The sequence below is a fragment of the Chroicocephalus ridibundus genome, chromosome 7 (assembly GCF_963924245.1).
Source record: "Chroicocephalus ridibundus chromosome 7, bChrRid1.1, whole genome shotgun sequence".
Taxonomy (NCBI): Eukaryota; Metazoa; Chordata; class Aves; order Charadriiformes; family Laridae; genus Chroicocephalus; species Chroicocephalus ridibundus.
In genome coordinates, this window is record NC_086290.1 from 13,405,309 (window position 1) to 13,427,101 (window position 21,793).

At 45.8% G+C, this 21,793-nt stretch overlaps 2 protein-coding genes across 2 annotated transcripts; one reads left to right on the top strand and one right to left on the bottom strand.

Moving 5' to 3' along the window:
• Positions 1-174: 174 nt before the first annotated feature.
• On the bottom strand, positions 175-8,643 carry TSN (translin). Its single transcript, XM_063340892.1, has 6 exons — positions 8,441-8,643; positions 8,261-8,354; positions 3,711-3,807; positions 2,819-2,934; positions 2,054-2,133; positions 175-1,710 (listed from the first exon to the last, which is right to left on the bottom strand). The coding sequence occupies exons 1-6, from the start codon at positions 8,504-8,506 to the stop codon at positions 1,474-1,476; spliced, it is 690 nt and encodes a 229-aa protein (XP_063196962.1). The 5' UTR covers positions 8,507-8,643; the 3' UTR covers positions 175-1,473.
• Positions 8,644-8,805: 162 nt separating this feature from the next.
• Positions 8,806-13,713, top strand: NIFK (nucleolar protein interacting with the FHA domain of MKI67). The gene is given in 7 exon segments (XM_063340891.1): positions 8,806-9,076; positions 9,162-9,287; positions 10,113-10,221; positions 10,914-11,125; positions 11,832-11,912; positions 13,115-13,259; positions 13,262-13,713. Coding segments are annotated over 7 exon segments (858 nt in total). The 5' UTR covers positions 8,806-8,935; the 3' UTR covers positions 13,306-13,713.
• Positions 13,714-21,793: the final 8,080 nt, after the last annotated feature.

The following is a 21,793-nucleotide window of genomic DNA, read 5'->3' on the forward strand; positions in this document are numbered from 1 at the left end:
GGCTCCACTCACCAGCACGTGAGTGACGCACTGAACAGTGTACGCTTCTGTTATTGTCCAGGTACAGCTGGAGGCCAAACTTAAATTATGATATTTCAGAGTAGGCTCCCAGGAAGGGCAGCAAACAACAACAGATTGTATCAGCCAACAGGCAGAGTTACCAAATGGCCAAAATCAAACAACAGCTTTTATTGGCCAAAATAACCAAGAAACCATTTTCTTCCAATAAACAAAACAAAAACCTAACTGAAACAGTGGGAAATCTCTGCTAACAAAATGGAACACTAACAAACCCCACATACACTTGGCTGTTCGTGTTCATCCTCTAGAAAAATTCCTCCTCCTAAGTAAGTCTGTTTTTCTCCTTAACCTTCCTGCACCACCAGGAGTAGAAGAACGGCAAAACTCAAAGTCATTTAAGACAAGAGAACAACCAACCTGGGGAGTATTTACACAAATGAAGGAGGCTGTTGGTATTTGCAAACATTCTACATGCAAAGTATCTGAAACTAGTAATTCCTTCTTTTCTGAAGACAGAAACATTTTACTACATGAACTATAATTCTGATGTGATTTTTTTCTTTAATCCCAGGACACAGGTACAGCTGTAGCCTACTTAGGTTGTTAAAACTCAGATGCTACCTGCAGTTTATCAGTTAACACTGCTCTATTCGGAAACTTTGGTAGTTTAAAAAAAAAATAATAAAAAAAATTTGGTTACACCGAGTTCTCAAGGCAAATGATCATATTAAAACTCAGCATTTACTCGTGTCAGTAAAACAAACAGCAGCCAGTGAAAGCAGATGTTTGAGAACACCTTGTTCTCCCTGGCAAAAGAAATCTTGCAGGAAAGGAAAATACTGAGAGAGAGAGATGTGTCCGGGTGCAATACACCAGTTCCAATGGAGAAATTCTCAGGAATATTCTCACTAATTTCTCAATTAAGGGCGATACATTAACAGAAGCCATTTAAAAAGATCAGGTTAATAAACAGTTATGCAAATCTGTTCAACTTACTGACATAGGTGAAAATTTAAGAAACAAAAAGGCAAAAAAAAAAATCACCGTCTTAAAAAATGTATAGATATTTACACACTGTGTTTTTTAAAACACCACATATATCTGCGCTGCGTGAGCTGAAGCACGTCACTGCCAGTGCAGGGAAGCAACACTACACAACTAAGGAGAATTTCAGCTCATGGGAGTTACTGACTACTATTGCTGCTGTGCTCAGAACGGCACCATGTTTTGGCAGAGGAGTTCCACTGGAAACAGAGAACCTCCTGCCCTAATCTAGATGTGATTTTACAAAACATTTTGAGATCTAACACCCGTACTACACCTTTTGTAAGAAAATAGAGAGCAGCTTTCAGCTGCAGTTCTTCTAAACTACTATAGGGAGGCTTCGCTAGCATGCCTCCTAAATTGGCAACCATCTGAGGTAATCAATGACGCTGTTAAAACGAGCATCCTTCACTTCTCTCCACCCGCACCTACTGTTGCCTCCTTATTGAGTCCTCTGATCGACAAGTCGTAAACCACTTCCTCAATTTTCTTGACATCGTATTTCAGGCCATCGTAACGTTTCCTCAGGGAGTCATTCTTCAGGTTGAGGAGACGGAAGCCAGAATCCAGCTCGTTGATGAAAGTCGAGATGCGGAGAGGGCGAGAATAGTCACCAGCTGTGACGCTGTTCACCGCCAGTCTGGCCTACGAGAGGAAGACGCCGGGGAGAACATCAGCAGAGGAAACCACCCAAATCACATCACTATTCCTATCCTGTACCAAATGAAGCAGTTTTGTTCCAGGCAGTCGGATTATTTATACTTTCGTCTACCTTTTTGTTGACAACAATCCTGGATTTTCAATCAAGTGACTAGTTTAAATCTTAAAATATCCGTGAGGAACAACTCTGACATAGAGAGGCAGTTTGCTAGAAGTTCAGATGGAGGTGTTGCATATCCTAACTTCCAGGAACAACTTGGGAAAGTTAGAAAACACTTTACTTTCAAGTCAGTTTCAATCCAAATATATGCATGAATATCTTCCTTACCAGCTCGCTGGCGAGAGTTAGCACACCAGAAAGATAGTCTTCAATGTCCAGGTGAAAGCCGCGCTCTCGATCAGCTTCAACTACAATGAGAAAGAGAGAGGTAATCAGGAGCAAAACCAGCGAGTTGAAACTGCATTTGTTTACTGGAGCTGATTTGAAATATCAGATTTATGAAATATTATTACAAAATAAAAGTCAGCCTTTTCCTGCATGTGATGCAATTATTGCCTCTTCTCAGTGTTTCAGTTTACCATCTCATACATCCTCCACTGGACGTGCAATAGGTTATAATTGATCCAACAGAACAAGTGAATTTACATTAATACACAGGAGAGGGGTCTGCAGTCCTTTTTTAGAAAAATACTGGCCTGCTGTATTTTTCAAATCCTTTGCTCTGGGAGGACATAGTTCTCCTTCAGCATAAAAATTTAATCCCTTTTCCACATCTTTTAAACACCAAAAGCAACAAGTGATACAAATACGCTCTCATCTTTCAATTATTGTTTTAGTAGATTTAGGCAATTTGAATGAATAAACTTCATTGATGACAAACTTATTAATAAATAAATACTTTTGTTCACATTACGTTTGCCATTTTCCACCTTCTAAAACAATTTGTTTATATAATGAAATCAAATACCAGATAAATTTTGGAACCTATTTCTTGGGAAGAAATGAAGTTCTGCTGTTTCCCTGGACCTCTGAAAGCTACAACGTTTAAAAAACGTCACAAGTTTTTTCTCTTCAGCTACAACATTAACTTACTTCCAAGTATTTCTGCAACAGCCTCTCGGGTCACTAACGTTTCTGACTCCAAATAGACTACAAATGCTGCCAGAAACACCAACCGCTGAAGCACAAACCTCCAGTGCTCATGAAATCTGTCAAAGAAAACACCAAGTCAAGGTATAAATAAGTTCGGCAACAAGCATACATTATGTATACATTATGTTTTCCACCTTTACACATAGCACTTTGCAATATTTTTGGCTTATCAAAATGACACCAGCCTAAAGTCGTCTCCTTGGTACTCCAGAATTTCTCTCTGCAGACAGTACGCTGGGTGCTGGCACTGCGCGCACCTCACACACCTCCTCAGTTTTTCAGGTTGTCATGCCCAGAAGAGCACCCAGGGCTTTCCCTCCCATCTTCCCTCGGCAGATCTGAGCTGACAAGATTCTTGTTCTTTGAAATGTTCTTGCTAGACACTGTCCCCTTCTGGCAGCAAACAAAACACAAAGGTGACAACTTCATTTAGTGTCTGCAGTATCGAACAGCCATTTTGTGACAGATTGAGAGCTCTGTTTTCAGAAATGCCCCAAACCTAACAACTTAACTGAAATTAATGGAGCAGCAAACGCTCTGCTCTCAGAAACAAGGGCACCTCCAGCAGAACACCACTTTCTTAAACTTTAATTTTTCTTTTTTGAAAAGGTTTCTAGAAAAATAATTGAATACTGGATACTTTTAGTGAAAAGTTAAAAAACAAGTGTTTAAGCAGAAGCATTTTTTTATCTGTGCTGATAAAAACCTCACACTTCTCAAACAGAAAGAAGCACTGGGCCCATAAGCCTTTAGATCATTCTTCCAAAGTAATGATGCCAAATATGCCCAGGCAATTCGCATATCCAGCCTGGCTGTGTGTGATCCCGCACACCTGTAATACTGATCAGCAGGAAATTTGGTCTTCAGAGACTCCAGCTGCGTTCTCACTGTGCCAAAGTGTTCACGAGCCTTCTGACATTTCTTTGGTACTGAAAAAGAAACAGCGCAACATTCAGTACTTGACAGGGAACAGGGTTTTGTAAACAGAGTTTTCTAGTGTAGACAGCGCTGTGTCTGCTCCTTTGTTGTCCAAGACAGTCTACTCACATTCAATTCAGTCTCAGAAATACTCACTGTCGCACCAGGAGTCACACAGGTAGAGGAGAAATACTCCTGAGTTTTGGGCTGTCTAATCTGCTCTAGTCCTTAGTTTTGAACTCGAGACAAGATGCCCCAGTGTTATTTAAGAATCACTGCTAATCATAAATAATTACTGTTGCTATAAAACTTATGTCACAGATGAAGAACCCATTCTGTAATGGGCACTGGCAGAAGAAAATGCTGGAAAGGTCACGCAACCTACAGACCAAGAGACAACGAGGGATACAAACGGATGGAGACAGGAATGGAGGAACAGAGAGTCGATGGGGTGTTTGTGGAATGAACCAACAAGCAAAGGAGCCTGGCAATGTGCTGAGCAGGACAACAAACAGGCAGTGCTGAAGGAGAGATGACAAGGAGAGACAGAGAAAGGCTGAAAAAGACGACGACTGTAAGACCTCATCAGAGGTAGCAATTTTGTTTGAGGGTCTGTAAATGCAGAAGAGCTGGGACTATGGCAACAGATACAGGGGCAAGGGAGGGAACCAGCAAGAGCAGCGACACGGTTAAAGCCCCTTGCTACAAGCCCCTCCAGGCAGCAGCGCTCTGGAGTGGCAGGGCTACAGGCGGCACTGGGGGAGGAAGGACACAGCAGAGATTAGGCATGAGCTGATAACGGGACACTTTTAATCTTAGCCGTGTGGATGGAGTAAGAGAAAGGGGCGGTCAGCTGGGCCGTACAGGTGGTATAAAGAGAGAAACAAGATGTTCTGGAGAGCACCCTAATGCAGTGGTTTAGGAAAAACAGCAACAATCAGGTCACAACAGAACAGCACTGCACACAACTGGCCCGAAAGAAAGCCCACAGACCAAGCAGCACCGCCAAATGACTCAAATGAATGAGTCGAAGTGACTTTCTCCATTTTAAAATCTTACATTTTTTTTTCTTATTGATCAGAGTTAGGTTAGATGAGGTGCAACATCCCTTCAGGAAACTACATTTCCTGCTTTCAAGTGATGTATTTGAAGAAACTGTGTTTTAGGCTATGTATGTTATACCTGTTCAATGTATGTTATATCTCCGCAGAGAAATGGTCCCTTGTTTATGTACCATCCACTGCCACCTCCTGTTTATTGATACGAATCACAGCCACACTGCACTCAGTACCAGGGCCCGACAGAACTAACCAAACCAGTACTTCTTCACTGCAGCCTCCTCAGAAATCCTGGTCATGACCCAAGGAAGGCAGAAGATCAACCCGACAGGCTCTCCTGCATCTCGATGTATAGAAGCTAGGATTATTTAAACAAGATCCATAAAAGCTAAATCTGGAAGCTATGATGAATTATTCTTATCAAACAAGCCCTTCTAGGAGTCACTGGATCACCGCTGATGCTTTGCTAAACTTAACACAATGTATTTCAAAAGCAACGACATACTAAGTTGACTTTCAGCCTCCAAAGACCCTACCTGTCACTCAGACTCATGTCAGGCAACAGCTGGCTGCAGCACACACTGCCCTGAGCAGCTTTCTGAGCAGTTCTCAAACTCCATTTTGGACAGGGAGCAGAGGGAGTGGAAGGAGATCCTCTATCCCTGTTCCGGAGGCTGCCAGCTTGAGGCTCTGCTAGTTTTCCTTCCCTTCCCCATAGCTGAATAAAGGCTACGACTGAAAGTGCTTATCCCACAGCCAAACTGTCTCATGCTCGGTGCAGAGAGAGACCACAGAGAAGCTGGCACCGTGAAACAGGTCTTGTCTGTGGGTAGGTGGCTGCCCCACGGTAAAAAAGGTTAGGTGAAAAACTCAACGAAAACAGGTTTAGCCAAGAGGTATTTTAAGTCCCCGGAGAACAGAGGAAAGGCGTTGTGCAAGATAACATTTTAAATACCACTGACTGGCACAGGAAACTGCCCTCCATCAAACTTCCAACCACCCTGTAGTTCTATTAACGGAAATCACGCCACCCCTTACCCGTCTCTTTGGCAGGGTGGATTGCTCAGCCTGGCTCTCTGTTGTCTTAAGTTTTCATCTCTCTACCTCAGCTGTGAGGCAAGAATAATTACAAAGGACCAGCCGGCAGGCTGCAGGAGAAAGAAAGTCGACTCCCACTTACACTGGCACAAGGGAGGGGGCACAACAAGTACCACAGCTTCTGTCAGCAGCACCAGCTTCAACCATCCATGGCAATACAGCTGCAGTCACCAAGCACCATTAGTTACCCTGTCACCTGTGAACTTGTAGTAATTAATATTATTTTTGCTTTTTTATTGATTAGTTATTAGTCTATATAGTTTATTTATCTTTTAATATTTTTATAGTTCAATATAGTTTATTAATAGCATTAATAGTTTTTCTTACATCTTGAAGTAAATAGATATGACACTAAAAACAAAATCTTTACACTACAAAGTCTAGGCAGAACTTTGTTGCAATGAATAATCCCCTTTTTCATAGTTCCAAGAGTCGTCATTTATCCCTTTTTAATCTACTAAGGAAGAATCACTCTAGTTTCTTAGTAAAAGTATGGTACTGACTCAACAAATGAGATGCTGCAGTAAGCCAAACAGCCATTTAAGCGCAGTACACTGCAGAACTACAACCATTATCAAATAAAACTGTAGTCTAAACGTGTGACATCTGACAAGTGCTATTTATCCCCCAACAATCCTTCTGTTAATTGGCATTATATCATTCTGCTATAAACCTTTATTAATCTAAACCTTTATTAATCTAAACCTTTATTAATCTAAACCTTTATTGGCTTTCTTTATTATGCTTAGAATTGATGACAAACTGACAGGTCTATTATCATGAGTTAACTCCTAACCTATTAAGCATGCATTCATTATCTTTGGTATTACAAGAATTATAAGATAAGCTTTTTTTCCTCTGTCTCCTTCTTTTTTTTTTACCACTTAACTATTCCACATCTCTTCTCAGACTCTGCAAGTTCCAGGACCAGCTCTCTCCCAGAACTAAAAATCAAGTGTGAAAAACAGTGAGCCAGACACAGGTCTCTACTACTAAACGCTGAAAGCAACCTCTGAAGTTGATACCCACAAAAAACAACTGCCACAACATCCACAGGTTTACTCAGCTTGGAAAAATGAATGTCTGCGTAAGTTAAACAGTCAGTAGTTCTAATTTTTATCACTGCCAGATTTCTCAAGTAGATGGAAGCTGCACTTGCCAGCAGAGGTTAAACCTCAGGTGTTGCATGTTGCTAAACACGTACCCTCTCAGAGGCCAGAGAAATCCCAGGCCTCCAGCTCCCACACGAGTGTGCTGGTGAAGGTCACCAGGCAGATGACAACCAGTCAGCTCTGTAGGTGAATAAAACAGCACCTGGTGAGGTTCTTTCTCCTATTCACCTTCAGAGGGTGGCCTGCCAGATGTTTCCCCTTCCCAAATTCCTCTCAATAGTTTCCAAGAAAGTCAGAATGGATGCTTCTTCTCAGGAGATAGTCACTGACTTGAAAAAATATCTTTTAACCCACGCATTTACAGGAAAGAACCATTTATTCCAGTAGTTTCACCAGTAAGTCTAAAAATGGGGGTGAGGAAGCAGAGATTTGATTTGGCATCTAGATCTGTTGGTCTGTTCTCATGCCCTGGAGGAAATGGGTTGGCCCAAAAACATTATGTCAAACATCTTAAACAAATTTGGACTGAAAGCAAGGAACCATGCTAGTTACAACTTAAACCTCAAGTTGCCACTGAAACATACATCAAGGACAGCTCCTGCTTTATCAGCCTTTACATGTTCCCTTTACATTTTGCAACATTAAGCAGACTTTATACATACACACATACAAAGTCAACCTTGTACAAACCAGACTAAAGCCCCCCATTTCCCACAGCATCCTGAACACCCCCCAGAGTGTTTGGGATCACAGTTCTATGGGGTGGGGTGCGGTGGTGAAGAAAGGTATTAACAGATACAAGGGCTCAACAGGTGACGGTAAAATTTGCAGAATATAAAAATCTACATGCACATCACTTAGAGGGAAACCCATGAGCCAATTCAACAACCCAGAAAACGAACACCTGCAAAAGAACACACTCTTCTGCACAGAGACAGCGAAACACCAACCCGGAGAGGGGGAGAAAGGGAAAGAGCGGGAGTTCCTGAGGATGCACGGCAGATTCTCTACTTATCTGGCTTGAAACCTTCCAGCTGCCACTTTCCCCCGCACCGCGCCACCAGCAGCCTCTGAGAAGCCCACACAGGACACGCAGGTAAAGGGGCGCCGGTGACAGAGGGACCGGCGCACCCCGGGGGGTCCTTCCCGCCCACCCCAGACGGCTGCTCCCCGCTCCCCGGGGAAGGCGGACTCACTGTCCTGGAAGCCGGCTCCCTGGTGCACGCCCTGCAGCAGCGTCAGGATCTCCCGGGCCGTCTGCTCCAGCGCCTGCACCACCTTCCGGATCTCCTGCGGGGACAGGCCGCCATCAGGCCGGGCACTGGGCCCTCCACCCGCCCCCCCCCGTCCGGTCCCCTCCTCGTCCCGGCGCCCACCTCCCGGATGTCCTGGTCGGCGGTGAGGACGCCCTGCAGCACGATGAACATGTCGCTCACCGACATGGTGCCCGCCGCCGCCTCCCGCCTCTGGGGCCTCCCGCGCCCGTAGGGGGCCTTCTCTGACGCCGGCGCGGGGGCTGCCCTGCGCGCTGCCTCACCGCGCCGCGGCCGGGGCTGCCCCGCGCAGTGCCTGAGCCGGGAGATGGCGGAGGGGGCGCGCGGGCGGGTGCCCGTGGGGAGCCGCTCGCCCCAGAGGGGTACCCGTGACTCGGGGCCGCCTCCCAGTGCGGCGGGGCCGGGCGCGGTGCGGCGCCGGGTTCCCGCTGCCTGGGGACGGCGCCGCGTTGCTACGCGACGTCGTGTGTGTGTGGGGAGTTCGGCGGCGGCGCCCCCCGTTGCTAGGAGACGGCGCCCCGCGGCTCTGCGCCTGCGCGCCCTTGCCGCCGCGTGCGCGGGGAGTGACGCGTTTCCGGCAGCGGCGCGGCGGGCAGCATGGCGGCGGTCGAGGCTGTGTCGGCGGAGGTGGCTGTGCCCGCGCCTGTACCGACGGCGTCGCTCCTGGCCTTGGAGCCGCGGCTGCAGCGCGAGTTCCAGCAGAAGGTGCAGCGGGTCCGCAACCAGCGGGCGGCCAAGGTGAGCGGGGCGCCGGGGCGGACTGGGGGCGGCCGGGCTGGGCCTGGTGCGTCCTGTTCTGACGCGGCTGCCTTGTGCCCCGCAGGAGGAGCTGACGCCGGGCGTGGTGTACGTGGGGCACCTCCCGCGGGGGCTCTGCGAGCCGCAGATGCACGAATACTTCGGGCAGTTCGGGACGGTGACGCGGCTCCGGCTTTCAAGGAGTAAGAAGGTAACGAACCGCGCCGGGACCGGCCCCTCGCCTCCGCCCCTTCCCCGGTTACTGCTCCTGGAGCGCCCGAGACAGACGCCGGCTGCCTCAGGCTGGGTCCTGCGGTCGCTTTGAGGCTCTGAGACTGATCCCTCGCACAAACCTCGGTGAAGGGACAGAGTCGGCTACTTCCCTGCGGCAGCTCCCTGTGTCGGTGCCGCCTGCCCGGTGCGCCGCCTCCCGTCCACCGCGTGGGAAACTTCGTTGCAGTTTCATGATCGGGCAGAGGGGGGCGCCGTGCATAAGGGCCTGTCCTAAAAATCCTCCTTCCAAGACGGGTGTCGGGCTGATCGACAGCATTGGCTCCGGACTGCAAACAGGCAGCTTCAGCGACACTTAATGGAGACCCCTTTTTCCATAAGTAAATACGCTTATGTGAGAAGTGTTGCCAGAATGCACGACTTCAAGGTAGAACATGAAATGTCGTGCTTGTTTGTTGCTTTGTGCTTGAGAAATTTAACTTTTCATTTCTGCATTTAGTACCACCTTATAATATTGCTGTGTACACTGGGTAACAACAACAGAACAGCAACAATACAGGGCAGCTTTTTTGTTTAACAAGTAGGTATTGGTGAGCAGTTTGTTTCATGTACAGAGATATATACTTATGAATATTGTCTTACCGAATTAAGACTAAATCTGCTGCTTTTAATGATTTCACTGGACTTTGTGAAATTACTTGTGTTTAGCTGAGAATGGGCTATGACGCCAGAAGCATAAAATAAGTTTAATTTAGCTCTTCAGGTATTGCAGCATCATTTCAGATTTTTCTGTCATTGCTTGCAGACTGGAGCTAGCAAAGGCTATGGATTTATAGAGTTTGAGTCCGATGACGTGGCTAAGATCGTTGCAGACACAATGAACAACTACCTGTTTTCTGAAAGACTGCTGAAGTGTAAGTATAAGCTGAAGTGTAAATCCTCTTAACGTGGAAAGGAAATTCATAGTTATTTGTGTTACTTTTTCGGACGGTTGGGGAATCCTGGTGGTTTTTTTAATGAAGTTTTGTCCCAAAAGGATTTTCTGTGGGGCTGAGCTTTTCTTCCCTTTCTTCGTGTGTAAAGAACATCCTCAGCAGCCATTTGGTCACTTCTACTGTTTTTTTCCTCTAGGCTGATACTCCTCGTGTAATCATGTAACGTGAAATCTCAGGGAGCAGTGGGGTTTGCTGCAGAGACAGTTCCTTTGATGTGGAAATTCTTTGTCATTTGTAACTGTTGCAGCTGCTGTCTGTGTAGTTAGATATAAGGGGCTTTTTTGATGAAAAGATTAATGAAATTAGTAAGTTCCTGAGATATGGTGATAGTGATGCTTGCTTTGTAAAGGATTATGAGCTATATATGCATCAACTTTTGCAAAACAAGCTTCTCTGATTGTTTTCTGGGTGAAACTGAAAAAGTATTCTTTTCTTCCATCCATCCATTATGAGTTCAGTTACTTTCTATCTTCTGTGTCCATAAAATGCCGTACTATTGCTCTGCTGCAGCAGTGGATAATGTTATAACGAGACCTGAGTAGCATTATGTGAGTACCTTTGGTGGGAGGAGTAGCTCTGCTATAACTTGATGTCTGACGTTTATGCTACAGGTCAGTTCATATCTCCTGAAAGGGTCCATGAAAACCTCTTCAAAAACTGTAGCAAAAGGTTTCTGAAGCCTTCTCAGCCAGCAGTCAGGCGGTACAATAGGATACGTTCACTCATTCAGAAGGCAAAGATGACAAAGCGACTGCTGCGAAAAGAGAAACTCTTACGGAAGAGGCTTGCTGAAAAGGGGCTCGATTATGACTTCCCAGGATTTGTAAGTTTGGCATGGTTTTGATGAGTGTTTTCTGCAAAACGTGTTTCTAAGGTTGTACTAAATCCAAGAAAATCAGTGGGGTTTGTGTGGAACTGGTAAAAGAGCTGGAGCACGAGGGAGACTTCCTTGCATTCAGCGTCGTATAGAAGCTCCTGGAAGTTAGCACAGTGTAGTGCTGTTGCTGGGTTGTACTGTATGTACGTGTGGGTTTACCTTTAGAGAATTAAATAAGTAACAGCAAAGGGAAGACATTCCTTTTCTTCTGTTTGTATAAACAGTTGGCTGTCCTGTGGTTTTCGTATTTGTCTGTAGATCACAGAAGAGTGGCGGGGGCTTTGTCAGGGCAGGTATTTGAAGGCAGGTCCCCAGACTATAGCTTCCGTCCTTAGACCTTGCCGAAGCCAACCGAGCGTATTGCTCATTTGCAGAGTGCTTGGGTGAAGTAAGTTGAAGTTTAAGCACTGCTGTTTAACATGGTATTTTTTTACAATGTACGGCAGCTGTTTTCTTATGTTACTTTGGGTGTTTTTGTTCAAACCACATCACCTCTGTGGCACTGTAAGTCATTTTATTAATTCAAACCTAATTGTTGTAGCAAAGATGATGTAGTTTTGAAGCAAAGAAACCTATAGACTGTTAGGTGACCGTTTTGCATCTTCACACGAGGAAGTTTGTAGTGATCTACCTGATCTGTCTTGCTTCCTAGGCTGCACAGGAACTTTCCAAAATGAGAGAAAAAGTTAAAGCATCCAAGAAATCAAAGCTGAACATTTCTTTGAGCAGCCAGGTAAGACCGAACAGTCCTGGTGGTGCCCAGCACCATGCTCCACCATTCACGGTGGGGCAGGTGTTTCAGGTCTGCAGCTTGTTTCTTCATATTAATTTCTACACCTGAAAACTTTCACATTGTTTGCTTGAGAGATTTTTGTGCCAAAAGTAGCCCATGATACATATTAACACTCTTGAATGGGGGAGGGTGGTTGGATCCTCTCAGCTCTTTCTCCTGGAGCAGCATTTAGCAGCAAAGGCTTCTGCTTAGCATGTTGTGACTACCAGCGCTTGTCCCGAGGTGTGTCAGGGCACCCCTAACTTGAGGCAGGAGAAAAGCAGGGTGCTGGGGACAGTCACCTGTACGCCACCTGCATCTGTGCCTTAAACTGGTATGGAATGGTCTCCTTGCTGGCATCCTCCGGATGGTCTGCGCTACATTCTAATACCAGCCTGTTTTGACAAAAAAGAAGTCGAACCATTAATACAGTCCCCATTTACATATTATACTGTCCCTCCTCCCTTGTGCTCTCCAGGCATGGTATTCCACTATTTTGAAAACTAATGCCAGCTAAAACTAGCAATAGGATGAAAGGAAAGCTCAGGTCATTGTGACTGAGATTTGGGGCACTGACAGTCTGAAAAGTCTGTCAGGTCTTAACATTTCTGTTTTGTTCCGTCACGGCTGTGAGTTTGGTTTTGTTTTTTTAATGTTACTGGATTTACTTGTGATAATTGTGACAGGGCTGGTTGTGAGGAGGATGGGATAATTTATACATTCGGTCAACTGAGTTATGGGAACGTACTGAAATAATGGAGCTGGGATGTTTCACCTCTGCTGTGGGCTTGAATGTGGCATTTCTGTATGCTGGTCTCAAATACGGTTTTGTTTTTATTTTTCTCCTGATTATTTTCCTCTTGGCTTTCTTAGTGCTTTGAGTCAGGAAAGATAAAGTTTAGAAAGCAAATGTGCTTAATGACATGTTAGAAAATGTGAATTAATTTACATTTGCCTTTCACATATGCCTTTTTGAAGATGGCACTTTTGCCTGAATAAATACTGTCTACAAAAATAGCTCGTTATAAAAAGAAAAGAGTTTTCCCTAACACGTGGAAGTTCTCATGGAGAGCTGGAGTGAGGTGCCTTGAGGTACCACAGAGGCCGTGACAACTTCTCTGGCATATGCTTTGCAATGAACCATGTCTTTCTGATCTCTTCAGGATCCTACTCCAGTCTGTACTCCAACAGTGCTCGAGCGCCGGAAAGCTTCCCAGGCGGATGATGATGCAGAGGACAATGAAATAACTCTCAGACTGCCCCCTGCCAGTGTTAAGAATGCTGTGCAGAGACCAAAGAAGCAGCCAAGAGAAAGACCAAACCTGAAGAAACAGAAATAGACTTAAAATTTTGATGACTGTAGCCATGTTGTTCCTCAACTCAAAAACCGTTGAGGTGGAGCTTCTAGTGTTCCACTGCCCTGGCTCGTTTTGTCTTGACTAGTCTGTTTCAGTCTGTCCTAGGCAAGGAATCTATTCACAAATCCTCCCCCTCCTGTTTAGCCATCGGGGACTTACAGTCTTCTCTGCCTTTGAAGATATTCTTGACGTTGTGCTCACAAGTGCCCATGCTGTGACACGCTAAGAGTCATCCCAGAACCTTCAGTTAATTCTGTAACTGGTCTCCAGTGCTCACTGTTTTGAAAGACAGCGTGAGGCTGTCCATTCACAACTTGCTGATGTGGGCTGTATCTTATGTTTATAATTAATGATGTGTTACAAGAAAAAAAAATTAATCATTTTTCAACTGCGTTGGCTCTTGGTAGTGGTTCTTCTGTTTAACTGAATGTCTGTGTTTCATGTGAGTTCTCACATACTTACAGAAATAGAGGGTGAAGGATTTTTTTCCCCCCAAGGAAGACATCCCCTTCCAAGGAAGGAAGGATTTTTTTCCCCCCTTGAATTTCATCTCCTGTTTGTGATCAGACAAGATCTGCCTGTACTGTCCAGGGCAGAGGCAGAATACTGCGTTGCCTGAGCAAGCCAGTGCCTTCCAACCCTGCTTTCAGACTGGGAAGATGCGGAGTGGTTGCAGGGGACTTTGAAAGGATGGAGATTAGGAAGGTGGTAAGAGACAGAGGAAGATGGCTGAAATCACTTGCATTCAAGATTCCCATTCCTTTCCCTATGCAGGCAAAAGATTTGAGATTTTGAGAGTGTACCCTACTGTGGAGGACTGGGGTCCTCTGTTGGCCGGTGGCATAGCATCACAGCTACACTTTCATTCCTCGCACACCTGTGTAAAAGGCATTTCACGCTGCAGAGGTCCCAGGCATGCACGTACTGACATACTGCTTTTCCTCTGGGCTGACCAGACAAAGGTAACTTGCTAATTCTTTGGGGGTTTGTGTGCCATAAACGTGCTGTTGCCTGGTTCAGAAAACATTCAAGGACCTGCAAAGTGTGGCTGCCTTTAGAGGGACTTCTTGGTGGACTGTGGAGAGGAGCAAATGGTGACAACTCTCTTTTGACCAGCTGTTCTCAGAGCGAGCGAGGCTCTTTGAAAAGATGCACCCAGAGCAGTTTGGGTTGTATTAGGAGTTCTGTTGTCCTCTGGGCCCTGCAGCACCTTATCCCTGTATTTTAGTTTCACTGCCTGTGTGAAACAAGGATGTCTTTTGCTTCAGGAGGTGGTAAGCACATCACAATATTGTAATAAGCGTTTGGATGGGTGAACCGGGAATGGGAAAACAGGGTTTTGTCACCAATAGTATGAGTTCAGAGAACTGAGTGTAGCTTTTTGTTGCGCATCAAGATTTATTCTTGTTCCAACATAACCTGTCATAGCTGACTGCAAATAACCAGTCCAGTTTGAAAATGCAGTTTCACTGTGCAATTAGAATTTGGATTTTATTGCAAATCTGAGACCTGCAGAAATTCCAGTTTGGGTTTTGTGGCGCGTACTTAGCCTTGATCTTTTATTGTCGGAGATGAAACACACTCTACTGCTGCAGTGTTGGCTGTAGGTCAGGCTTGGCAGAAGATTTCAGAGGAAAGCCCAGGTGACGATAACCAGCTGCTCAGGTGGGTGGCTGGCGCTAATTCCTTGATTATTTTAAGAGTCGGACTCCTGGCAGAGGAGAAGAAATCTGAACCATTGGCCTGGCTAATTCTGTCCTATCTGGCCTGATCGCTTGAATAATCATGTGATCGTAATGACGTTCTCTCGCTGACTCAAATTAGATCATTCTCCTTTGGTGCTCTAAACTGTCGGGGAAGCCGCTTGGATGAGCACGTCTTTCTATCAAATGCTTGTCATCTATCTCCGGCATGCTAGGGAAATCTGTTAAGCAGCCCAATGGTCACTGACAGTCCTTGCTTTTTAGTGGCAGTGTTGCTGTGTACACCTGCAGGCATTCTTCTCCATGCATTGTTTGATGGGAAACAGGCAGTGTTTAGATCTCAAACCTGTGGAAAATATATCCTTAGCTAAGGTTCGAGGTAAACGTGATCAGAGCGGCTGGCAGAAATTGCTTATCTGTTAGTAGCTGACATGCAGCTCTGAAAAAACTTTTCTACCTGGACTTCATATGGCAGAGAGCAGCAGAAGAGAAGTGTCGTTGTACGTCTGCCCAGAATGCACAGTTTTCTTTGAAAGTCCATGTTCCTCACTTTCGTGCAAATAAAGATGTCTGTTGGGTCAAGATGAACTAGAAACGTGGCTGCACTGTTTCCTGTCTGGAGTTGAGTCTCTTGGGAGCAGTCTGACACCGGGGGGCAGCACTCTTCAGTTGTGTGGACACACGCTGCCCTCTGACAAAGGGCGCACAAGGTTTCCTGACCTCTCAGTTATAAAGAAACCTGTGTAGTTTGGAGTGGCCGGCTGCATTGGTGTGACTAACGCATCTGTAACATGATTTAAGAATATGGGAGAAACCTGTACGGATCTTAATCAAATATGCCCATTTCTTTGGTGCTACCACAAATAGTCCTTCCAAGGCTGTTGAGTTAAAGCTGCCCTTAAGAAAACTTAATCTAGAGTAACCTACCCAGTGCCATTCCATGTTCACTGAAGCTTGAGCAGCTCCCTTCCTGTGCTTCCCGTTCCAACTCCCTAGCCTGCATTTTGAACCTGGAGCTGATTTTTTCCTACTCTGTTTCTGTTACTGTGTTCCTCTCTGTGCCCGGTGTTCTGCCCCTGCCTGGAAGCCCGTGTCTGCTTGCTGCTTTCTTCCATGTTTGACTCTGTGGCTTCTTTTCACGCTACTTGCTGTACCTGGTCTATCTTGTCTGCATGCATGAGCTTCCAGGGGCTTATGCTCTGCAGACCTCTTGAAAAGGTTTGTGCCTTTAAGCTGGCACCCTGGTTGCTGCTCGCTCTCCATATTCGCATGACAACATGAGCCTTGAAGGAAAGACATTCAAGAAAGCTGTGCTTACAATAAGGTTTGCTTCCTGCTATAATTTTCCTTTCCCTTCCTTTTGTTTATTGGTCTTCCTTCAATTGAGATCAGCTTAGATGGCAAATCTGAAAAGCAAGGAAACAAAATTCTGTGCTGTTTGAGTGAAGCACAACAACAATACCCAGGCTACAGCAAGGAAGTCTGAGCAGAAGGGTGGCTTTTCTTGGTGATAGTTTCTGTTTTTAGGCTGCCTGTGTTATTAATACACTGCTGTCCTGGGAGATGTACATAAGCAGAAATTCAGACACCTGATACTTGCCAAACATAGTTTCCGTAGCAAGTGGACAGACGTGCTGTGTCATGAGTTATGCCTCAGTCCTTGCGCTGATTTTTATTTCTCAGCTCCAATCATTTGTTCATTTGTCTTGGACAAACACAAACCTCCTGGCCACTGATTTTAGGGCAGGCTGTGAGCTGTTTTTACTGGGATGCTAGGAGTGTTGGGGCTTTGGTTTCAAGGCATAACATGCAAGCTCTCTGCCTTTCTGTAATGAATGGCTGTGGAGCTGGGTTACTGAACACCTACTTATGTAATACCATTTTCAAGCTTCAGAAACACTTAGGTGATAGTAAAGTCTGCTAATTTACACTCATTTATTTAGATTTCTCTGTTTGCAGGAAGGGGAGCTGGGCTTAGGAGTGCACGGCATTCCCCAGCACATGAAGCACTGGAAGTAAAAGAGGAATGGGGCGGGAGAAAAGCAGAATTGGCTGCAAAATAGAGGGGAGAAAGCAATGATGAAGCCAGTGCTCACCTCTGGAGAAAAAAGCGTTGGTGAATTTGGCAGTGTTAAACTGCTTGAAATTAAAGATACAGTTTGATGTTTTTCTTACTTGTTTTGCCTGTTAGATGTGCTGCGGGTTGCCCGGCTGTACAGTGTGTCGGGAGTGTGCTGCAAACCGTGGTCCAAGTGCTAGTGCTTGTTTGTGAGCCCTGAGTGGAGGAGGAGAGCAGGCTGGGCAAGTGACGCTTGCTCTTGCCAGTAACAAGCCTGTTTGTTTGCATACCTGGCTTTTAAAAACGGCTGCAGCCCCAAGGAACAAGGCTAGAACCTGTCTACAAATAGCTCGTGGTGCAAGGGAGGATTTGTGTATGGCTCCGAGGGGTGCATCCTCTCCAAGTAAGGCACCAGCAAAACAGAAGGTAGCTCTAGCAAATTCCTCCTCTCCCAGCTTTCCCTTCACAGTGCTGGGGTCTTTGGTTCTCACTTTGCCTGTCTGATGCAGCTAGCCAGGGTAGGGCTGTGTTGGGTGAGGTGCTGTGCACATCCCTGCCCTGGGCGGGATGTTGCAGGTGAAAGCCGGGCAAGCAGGTAACAGGAGTATAGTGGATGTGATCTCCATTAAGTGTTTTCCAGGAGCACCCATGAGTCTTCCTCTAGGACCAGACTCCTTCATTGTCCAAGATGCTGTTCAAACACATCCTGTTTTCCAGAGTTTATAACCTAACCCACAAAGCCTTGTAACATCCAACTCCAGGTAGCGGTAATCTGCACATTCTTGGCCAGAGACATGTGGGCGACCACCTCAGGGTGCTGCTGGAATGGAGGCGGTGGGGAGGGCCGTTCTGCACAGCAGGGCTGCTGCCTGGCACCGCGAATCCAGGCACATCCCTCCCTGCCCAAGGTCAGCAGCTGTTAGAGCAAGCCGAGGAAACGGTTAACTGCATGAGTGAGAATTGCTAATAGTGAAACATTTTCTTCCATGCAGGGTGCAGCAAGGCCTCTCATCACTTCTCCCGCTCAGCATTAATTAAGCATATGGCAGGGACAGAGATGCTGGCTGTCCTGGGAGGCTTGGACTAGTTACACATCTGAGTGTCTGTGGCCAGTAATGATGTGTATCTCCTGTGATGGGAAAGCATAAGCTACAGAGAAGCTCCTATACAAGTCTTGGCTCTGAGCAGAGAAGAAAATGCTGGTTTATCATTTTCTTCAAATGTGGTGTTGAAGAGAGCGGGCAGGATTCTGAGGACAAATGCTGCAGGACTTCAAGACAGCAAGATGGGTGTCTGCAGTGAGCCACAGGCTCTGGTGTCACCTCCTTTTTGTGGTCGCACATTCAACCCTGCACTTGACCCATCACGTAGAGTCTGGGACCTGGCCTGGATTTGAAACTTCTTGTTTTAAAGAACAGGGAGGAGAAAAACAAATAAAACTGTTTTTTTAGGATAATGATTCTAGAAAGCCTGTTTTTTTCTGTGCATTTTCCAGTGTTGACTGAGAGGAGGGCTTGGGGGGCAGGTACAGACCTGGAAATCAGGCTGCTTGCTCCTCAGTGTGGCATTGCTGTCAGTTGCCCACAAGTGCTTGCACAAATCCCCATCTTGCATGTATTTTCGTTTCTTTAAAACGAGCAGGGAAGTAGAGTTACTTCTGTCAGGGTGGCTTTGCAAGGCTGAAAGCGTTGCACCATTTTGAGAGCGAAGGCAGCACCTTGCCTCTCCGTCTTGCTTGCTGGGTGTACTCAGAGTTACTGTGTCTCACCATCATGCCCTGCAGAAGGCAGTCGTGTGGTGGGGAGCGAGCAGGGGGCTGCGCCAGTCGCAGCAGTAGAGCTGCTTTGTTGCCTGCAGTGTTTTTATTTCTGTTGATGTGAGAGCTGGAAGGAACCCAGTGTGACTTGCAGGTGCTGAGCTGCATTTTCAGGTCTGACTGTTAGAAGGACCAGGTTAAGCTGCCCAGAAGCGACGGGCAGAGGAAATGTAAGGCAAATCTATAAGGCTTTTCCCTCAGGTATGCCCCACAAAGACATGATGTTTGTGGTTTGCTAGCTGGGCAATTCTTAAAATGTGTTCTATTGAATTGTATCCGGAAAAACAAACCATCCAGGTGTGGAGCTGCAGCAGCTGCCAGAGCTTTGTGACTGGGCTGGCAGGAGCTATGTGAGCATAAAGGACTAGTGTCAGAGGCGGTGTGGATTCTCCTAAGGCAAACCTGTCCTTTCATGTAATGTCACATCGAATGAATCACAGCCCAAGTTTTTATCCTGAGAACTACTAGCTCAGCTTTTTTTCCCCATCAGCTCATAATTTTACAAGATGAAATCCTGCCGTGTTAATATGTAGTATAGATTCAATCAGTCAGTTGTTAAGAACCATTTGGAGTCGGTGATTTGGACAATCGGTTTTGAGTGAGCTGCTGGTATATGTTTGCTGTGTTGCTGTTCAGTGTCAGCCCTCCCATTGCATTTTGTAAGAGCTTCCATTAATTTCAGTAGAAATCTGCATTTGGGGTGAAGGGTGACCTAATCTTTAAAAAGGATCTTAATCCACTTAGCCTCTCTTGCAAAGCTCAGCATTTTTTCCTTGTCAGGAGCAGACTGCATTCCTAACCTTGATGTGTCACTTTCCAGTTGGCTTGATATTTGGGTGAGGATAAAAAGGAAATGTTTTTCAAAGATTAAAAGAATCCATGCTGCTAAGGTATGTGCATGTGTGATATGCAAGTATAAAAAAAAAAAAAAGAGATGTGAGCATAATTGTAAATGTTTGGGTGGTGGAAAAAAAGATAAAATAACACAGATAACTATATAAAATAACAGCAGATGACTATAGAGAACAAGCACAGGAAGAGGTAAATCCATTTGAAAGAGTGTAAATGGGGAATTATGAGGGAAGAGGAAATGGGACTGAAATGTTGTTTAATGTAAATTAAAGTGCAAGACAAAAATAGGACTCCTGTTAGTTTGACCCGTAAATGTCTCTTCCCAGAGGCTTGGGACAAGCCAGGAAAAATATGGTCTCTGATGCAAATGCAAGACCTAGTGCTTGTGCCTTGTTAAGACTAAAGACCACCTTCTAGGCTGCTGCATTAAACCTAGCTCAGATCAGAAAGGGTGGAAAGCTGTTACCAGTAGCCTGTGTTCAGTTTTGGGGGGGTTTCTGCTCAGACTCCAGTTACAAAACAAAGAACATCTCAATTAACACTAATTGGTACCTTCCTTGATGTTTTGGCCGGGGCGAATGAACTGTCCCCTGCCACCCTGGAGGCAGTCACTTCAGGTCAGAGCAGGAGGCCCATGGGGATGTCTCATGGCTCACAGGACTTTCATGCCAACAGAAAATCTCAAATCAAACCCAATTCACACTGCATGAGGGCTACCTGCTTTGTATGTGATGTTTCTCCCTGGGTGGCCAAATTTCTGCAAGGAGTGAACACACGCAGACATGCCCATGTGCACACGATGAGCCTTGAAGCCATTTGCTCACTTCCCTTTAATCAAAACCTTCTCCGCTCGCTTTTTCTTTTCTGTTTGGTGACCGAAGCGAAGCTTCATGTGCCTTCACGTGGGAGTTAAGTGGGTCAGCGGGCTGCTTTGTTTGTGGCAGCTCTCACGTGGAAAAAGCCCAATGCAAAACGCTGAGGCTTGGCAGGAAAGTGCCAATTAAAGATAGCAGTGCAGGAGCATATTGTCTGAACTGAAAGTGCTCGAATCTGGGGCTGTGACAACTGCCACGTGCAAAGGAAAGAACGAGGAATTATTAAATTTAATGTTGATCTGAAGTCAAGTAGTCAAGTCTGGATAGCACATAAAGGAAATGTGGCTTCTAAGTCTGCATGGCAGTGTGCTCAACTCTAGGGAAGCAACCCAGGGGAAGCCAGGCTTTGGTGCTGCTGCCTCTGCTGTCATGTGCAAATACATCATCATACTGACATTCATAAATGAATACGTTTCTCCTTGGAGCCCTCGGATCCCTGAGCAGACATTGTGCAAATGGGCCCTGAAGGAAAGGGAAGAGCAGGTCGCTCAGGTATAGTCAGTGTTTCTAACGAAATAGAGCCTCTCCCTCCCAATCCATCCCTCTGCTTCCCACTAGTTCTAGTTTGTTGACGTTTTTTGTTTGAAAGAGCAGTGTTGGGAAATGAAAGCTAGAATATCCATACATTCCTTTATTTCAAAAAAAGCTTTCTGGTTTTACTTTGCCCTTCCTCACAGCTTTCTGTGCCCTCACTGCAGATGTCTATGCGCCGCTCTCCTGTTTCATCTTGCAAATGGACTGTGCTTTATTTTGCACGTGTATAGGCACACACCTCCTACTCGTGACAAACCAGACCTTTCTCAACAGGTGGGGAACAGTGTCCTTTGCAGGTGGCCCGATGAGAGAGATACATGCTACTTCATTGGGAACAGTGTCCTCTCAGGAGACAGGTGTTCCTACCTTTCTGCTGCACTAGTCTGTTTTTGTTGGAGATTCATGTGCGAGGTAGGTAAGTAAATGCAGATCTTTCAGAAAGGAGAGCATAGTAAGAAGTACCTTTTTTAGGTATGTTATTTATAAGGGTAATGCCAAATGCCTGCTGTTAAAACCAGTGGTAGTGAAGTCCTTGTCATGCACTTAACATGTGACGGTAGCAGCTCCTCCAGTTTCCTTCATTTAGAGAGTCGTTTCTGCACCCTGGGATGAATCCCCGAGGACTGGTTAGAAATAGCATGGTCA